Consider the following 6228-nt stretch of genomic DNA (forward strand, 5'->3'; position numbering starts at 1 on the left):
GTGATTGCACTGTGATGGACTATCATCCCGACCATCCATACTTGAGGAATACAGACTGTGTTCCATATTGGGGAAATGGTTACTGATAATGAATAGATGGATGGATTTCATTACTGTGTCATTCAGCTGTTGAAGAAACAATGTTCTCGCACTTTACGTGTTATAGTAAGCGCACAGCTGAATGCATACGATCACGCAATTGAACCTGGGGAGAATCGGTTTTTTTTTGTTTTGGTTGCTGGGGGGGGTATTATTTAGCGGCTGGTGTAATCCGGATTTATAGGCATATGCCCTTCCTATAAAAAGGAATTAGTGCTGCCTTGTCTGGTGTAAGCAGCTTGGGCCGGGGTGGTGATGCTCATGGGGGTGGGGGGTTTGCTTGAACGACCCAACATTAAACCTCTGCTATTTACCACATTTCCCTCCTCTTAGTCCCCGGGTCCCAGCGGCTAGGTATTCATCTCCCTCCTGCTTTTTACAAACGCCAGAAAGCCCAGAGTATAAAAGGACAATAATTAAATCGCCCAATTGAACAGTGACCACCGTTTAATACAACCAGGCTCGTTCCGGCAGTATAGATTTGGCAGTAAATAAATAGTCGACTTTCGGCACTATTACGAGAATTACTATGTTAATGCTACGAGCGTGCAGGATTTCCGGGTTAATGTCGATATAATTTTCAAGGGCCGCCGTATTAAATGGGCTTTATTCATTTTTTATTATGAGTTTCCAGCATTGCAGAGTTCGCGTGGCGTTATCCCCGCAACAGTTTTTGTAGCTTTTAAATTGAATCTTCCCGGTTGTAATGTTACTTTTCTCCTGTTCTCCTTGGGCATCCGAAGTTGAAATGGAGAAAATACAGACTATCTTACTTTGTGCAATGTTAAATAATAGAAAAACCTGGAGGGCTGGGATACAATATATAATGGAGATGCTATCTCCCTCTCGCCCTGCCTCAAATGCTTGATTCACCCTTTCCCTGACTTTTTATCTCCCCCCTTGCTCTTTATCGCTCTCTACATCAAATTGTTTCTTTGCTGAAAGCGCGCCCCGGAGGCAGTATTGAGGTGCTTGTGGGCTGTAAAATGACACGGGTGCCATACAGAGGTGTTCTTTCTCCGCCTGCTCGGGTGTGACTGGAGCAGGTGAAGTGCGGTTATGCAACCGAACGGGAGCGCGACCCCGGCTTTGTTTCATCCACCGTCTCCCACCGTCACCCGCGTTTCCAGTTTAAAGCAGAGAAGAAAGATCAGCCCATTAATGGGCTTTTTATATGTGCATTTATTCATTTCGTTGGCGCTTTTATCCAAAGTGATTTGCGTCGCGACACTAGTTACGTACCTGCGTTTTACCGGGAACAGCTGACAGCCTGGTGGTTACAGTCGCTGCTTTTGGATCTGAAGGCTTCTGGTTTGAATCCCACCGACTGTTGTAGTACCCTTGAGTACGGTGCTTACCTTGAATTGCTCTGGTCAGATTATCTGTATAAACGGGTAAGTAATTGTAAGTAGCTTAATATTGTAAGTCACTTTGGAGAAAAATGTTGAAGGAATAAACGTATTTTTGTGGGAGCAATTTTAGGAGAAGGTACTACAGCAGGAGGTGCGATTCAAATCTGGGTCCTTTGAGTCCAAAAGCAGCAGCTTTAACCACCACACCACCTGCTGCTGTATTTTTCAATGTTAACTCTGCAACAGGTCTGAATCGGTAGCTGTAAAAAGGCAGAAATGTGACAATTATACCGCCGATCCCTTGTTGGAGTGTTTGATAGCCCAGCAGCATCATCGCTATGACTGACTAACGCCACCCCCTTCGCCTCCCCCCCGCAGTGTTGGTCCTGCTCATCGTGACGATGCGGCGGAGGAAGAAGGAGCCGCTGATTCTGGACGAGGAGCGAGACGTGCGCGAGAACATCGTGCGCTACGACGACGAGGGCGGCGGCGAGGAGGACACGGAGGCCTTCGACATGGTGGCGCTGCGCAACTTGAACGTCATCCGCGACCACAAGGCGCGCCGGGACGTGACGCCCGAGGTGCCCATCTTCTTCTCCTCCAGGCCTCCGCCTTACAAGACCGTGCCGGACAACGGCATCTTCCGGGAGTTCATTTGGGACAGGCTGAAGGACGCGGACGTGGACCCCTCGGCACCACCCTACGACTCCCTGCAGACCTACGCCTTCGAGGGCAGCGGCTCTGTCGCCGAATCGCTCAGCTCGCTGGAGTCGCTCAGCACGGACTCTGACCAGAACTACGACTACCTCAGCGACTGGGGTCCACGTTTCAAGAAGCTTGCTGACCTCTACGGCCACAGCGAGGGCAGCAACATGTTCTTATAGCCTTGTTTCTGTTTCCAGCGAACTGCGGAATACAAACTAACGGAAAACACATTTGAGAAGAAAAAGAAAAACATGAAACAAACAAATTGTCAAAGAGAGCCTTTCTCTTGGACGTAGGAGACAGCTTTGTGAATATTGATCAGTGACAACATCTGAAAGTGGGATGATGTTTGATTTTCAAAGGTTTGCTGTGCCCAGAGCCGGCTAGGATTTTCGGAAAAGATCAACTTTTGGAATTTCGCTTTTTTTCATAGTGATAATAAAAAGCAGATGATAGAAGTCAGACCTTTGAAAGGTTAACTGCTGATTTTAAGCTGGATCCAGACCTGGAGGAGAGACCTTGTGGATCAGTCAGTTTTTCTCTGATAGGCCAGAACCCAACAGTCTTTTCGCCAGATGTTTCAGTCCAGCCCATTGCAATCCCCTCCCAAGGACACAAGTCGACTTTTAATTATTATGATATTTTTAATATTCAGTATACTCTAAGTGATTCCTTAGTACAGCCACATTTTAACTATCCCAACGGTCAGTATGTACTTGACTGCTTGACCTCTGTCGATAATTTTTTTTTTTAACTTTCTTTTTTTTTCCCCATATTAATCTTTGTCAAATCCTTCCTGGAATAACTCCCATCATGGACTGAGTTTGGAGAATTCTTCGTGATCGGAAAGAGGAATAGACACATTCCGTCAATATTTCCCGTCAGATGTGTTTATGCCAGATGTGGGCCCGGCGAGGTAGCGCCTCCATCAATATCGACCACTCCGCCTCGCCAGGTATTCCAACGTCGCTGCCGAAGGAGTAAACACCTTCCTCGCGGCCCCTTGGTAAACTCTCTTGCTCGCTGTTAGATGTTTGTTTGCAAGAGCATCGCTGCACCTGTTGCAGTGCCCGACTCTGGGTCTGGGCTCCTCCAGACGTGCTAATATTGGCGGTGACCGTTTCCTGAGCGAAAGGTGTGTTAAGGACACGCCGACCAGCTGTCTTTTATTAACTAAGGCCGTCAAGTCGGGAGTCTGCAGACTTCCAGTTTTTCAGTTAACTGTTAGAATCACTCTTAAAAACAATAACCCCACAGAGGCAGTAAATGATTTTTCCAGGCCTGGCATTTGCCCATTTCCTTCTCAGTGTTATTACTGTAGTAGGAGCGCAGATTGATGCTTGACTCCTCTGTCCGATGAAGGTGCTTCGTTGAGTGCTGTCGATGCCGAACTCTGCCCGCGTGGGTCATACAGTCTGTGAAGCCCAAAACGTCCCGAGCCAGGTCCATAATGACGGTCCTCATCTGTAGGAGAATACAGAGCAGCAGTTGCTGGAATGAATGCTTTTGAGACTCAAAGTCAAGGATGCCCATGAGCCTCTCCAGCACTGTTTATACATAATAACCAAGGTTCAACAGCAGCGGGGAAAAAAGAAATCAGAATTGGAAACTTCAAAATAATATTAAATTTGAATTTCAAACCCATTTCCTTGTTTTTTTTTTCTTCCTTTTTTCCTCATTTTATTCTTTATTCAGTCCTCAGTTCATACAGTTAAACAAAACTGAGTATTTTCCGCAGAAGCGCCTGAAAATCGGACCGTTATTTTTTTCGAGGTGGCTGACAACAAAAAGGACACTGTTGCTGTGTCAAGATTAGCCAGATGCATATTGGGGGGAAAATGTATTCATTTTCAAAAGAGAAAGACGGCCCCTCCGCCATCGCCTGCAGCGGGAGTGGAAATCGTGGGACTGGATGGATCTCTCTGTTCCTTCTGCCTCTTGCCTTGGGAAGAAGCCACTTTTTCAGAAGGATCGTCGCTGGTCCAGACGCAGCCTCAGAAATCACAGTCTGCAGAGACGCCCATGATGTATGGCACCCACCCCCAAGGGCCTAAATAGCCTTTGCAAATTAGTCAGCCATTTCCACAAGAAGGATGAGACTGTTGTTTTATGTTATTCTCTTTCTTTCTCTCTCTCTCTCTCTCTCTCTCTATCTCTCTCTCTCTTCCTCTCACACACACGTATACACACACACCGGAGCGGTTCATACCATGTGAGGACAATGTACTACCATGAATACTAATAAAGATGCAAGAGGATAGACATTTTTCCAATACAACAAATTTATAAATTCATCCTCTGCATTTTCAATTACGAGTGGAAAGAGGTTTTTTATTACTATTATGTAAGCTTTTTTGAGGTTATGAGCGCTCTCTATATATGTGTGTGTGTGTCTGTGTGTGTGTGTGTCAAGCGCTATATATACACACATATGAATATATACACATACATCTATACTTATACATGTATATATTAACTTAAATATATACACATATCTAAGTATGTACATCTCTCTCTCTCTCTCTCTCTCTCTCTCTCTCTCTATATATCTCTCTGTATGTATAGAGAGAGACGTACACACACACACACACACACACACACACACACACATATATAACAAACAAGACACAGAGATTGTCCTGATCAGGTTCCCCATTGTCCCAGAGCTGTTTTTCACGACTTCAACTGAAGACAAATTACTCAATAAGTTGTCACGCCATTAGCAGAAAATATGTTGTTGTGGTTCAAAGTGTCAACCAGGGCACTGAAAGGAAAAGGCTTTATTGTCACTCTTCTGTGCCTGCCTTGTTGGGCAACGTTGGCCTTTATCTCTTACTGCGGAGCTGGGCCATCGCTGCACGGCAGCCGCACGCTCCACGGGTTGTGGATGCCTGGAATATGGAAAAAAAGGGTTTCGCTGTTGTCCCAGAGATGCGGCACGGGGTCCGAGCCACAGCTGCCGACCCCCCGGTGACTACAAACAGGAAACAGACCAGCAGATGGAGGAGAAGTGCCACGCTGTGTCCGCCTTTGACCTTTATCTCTGCAGACATTTGGACCATATATAGACTATATATGTGAATATATATGTATATATATAGGTTCCCTGTAGCAAAATCTATTGGCTCTCACAGTCTTCTGCCTTGTCTCCTGCTTCATTAAGCAAACTGTGCTAAAATCTTGCAGGAAATGCAAAAGCAAATGTGTCACTGTTTTTGGCAAACGCGACCACATTGTTTCTGCGGGAAACTGTCATCCGTTCTGCTTTAGAGACGTAAACGCCACCCCATCACCAATTTAATGTCTTAATTACCTCAAAGAATAATTTAATCATTTCGCCGCAAAGTGCAGATAATGAAGATTAAGAATATTGTCAGAGAATCGCTGCCGTCGTAAGGCAAACCTAATTATTTGTTAACTGGTTTGCTAAACGAAATCTAAAAGGGCAATCGAAATCTCATTCAAGTTGGCACTAAGTCCTAATAAATACCATTTTAATTAAGTGAATTGGCTGGAATGAGCTGTCGTAAGCACACATGAAGCTGAAGGGTGGAGGGAATTTGATGGCTTTAATCTTCCAGGCACAGGACAGCAGTGTTAGTGTCTGCGGTCGAAACCTTGGGGCTTTCAGAACCACGAGGGGTTCGAGGACAGAGAAGAAGAAGGTTTGTCACGTCAAGCGAACGCTAATTATTTACAATTACCTATGAGTTATTTCGAGCACGCTATGTTGTCATTTTGCAATACGCTGTAATTAGATGCATTAAAACACACACATGTAGAAGTGGGAATAGTGTAAGAGTCTCATTAAAGAGATTTAAGAATAAGAGGTTCTTAGGTCTGGTACTTTTGGGCGGGTTGTAAAATTGAGCCCGTGGGCCAGATTGACCAGGCACATGCTGGAGTTGGAGTTCATTTCTGTAGGCCAGCAAAAAGAAGTTGTTATTATTATTATTATTATTATTATTATTACAGGTCTTTGGATTTCACTGCTTTGCAGCCGATATTAAAAGAAACCCCCTCCACAAGTGTCTTGAGACAAGGTGTACCTGAAGGTCTTACGAGGATATTA

The 6228-nt window shown here is 45.1% G+C and overlaps 1 protein-coding gene across 1 annotated transcript in view; it reads left to right on the top strand.

The window, feature by feature from the left end:
* The window catches only part of cdh7a (cadherin 7a), an 86153-nt gene extending 81566 nt beyond the window's left edge, over positions 1-4587 (top strand). Inside the window, exon 12 of the mRNA XM_029253486.1 lies at positions 1830-4587. Within this exon, the coding sequence (XP_029109319.1) occupies positions 1830-2335 (506 nt within the window). The 3' untranslated portion in view covers positions 2336-4587. The remainder of the gene's footprint in view (positions 1-1829) is intronic.
* Positions 4588-6228: the final 1641 nt, after the last annotated feature.

Source organism: Scleropages formosus, chromosome 7 (assembly GCF_900964775.1).
Source record: "Scleropages formosus chromosome 7, fSclFor1.1, whole genome shotgun sequence".
NCBI lineage: Eukaryota > Metazoa > Chordata > Actinopteri > Osteoglossiformes > Osteoglossidae > Scleropages > Scleropages formosus.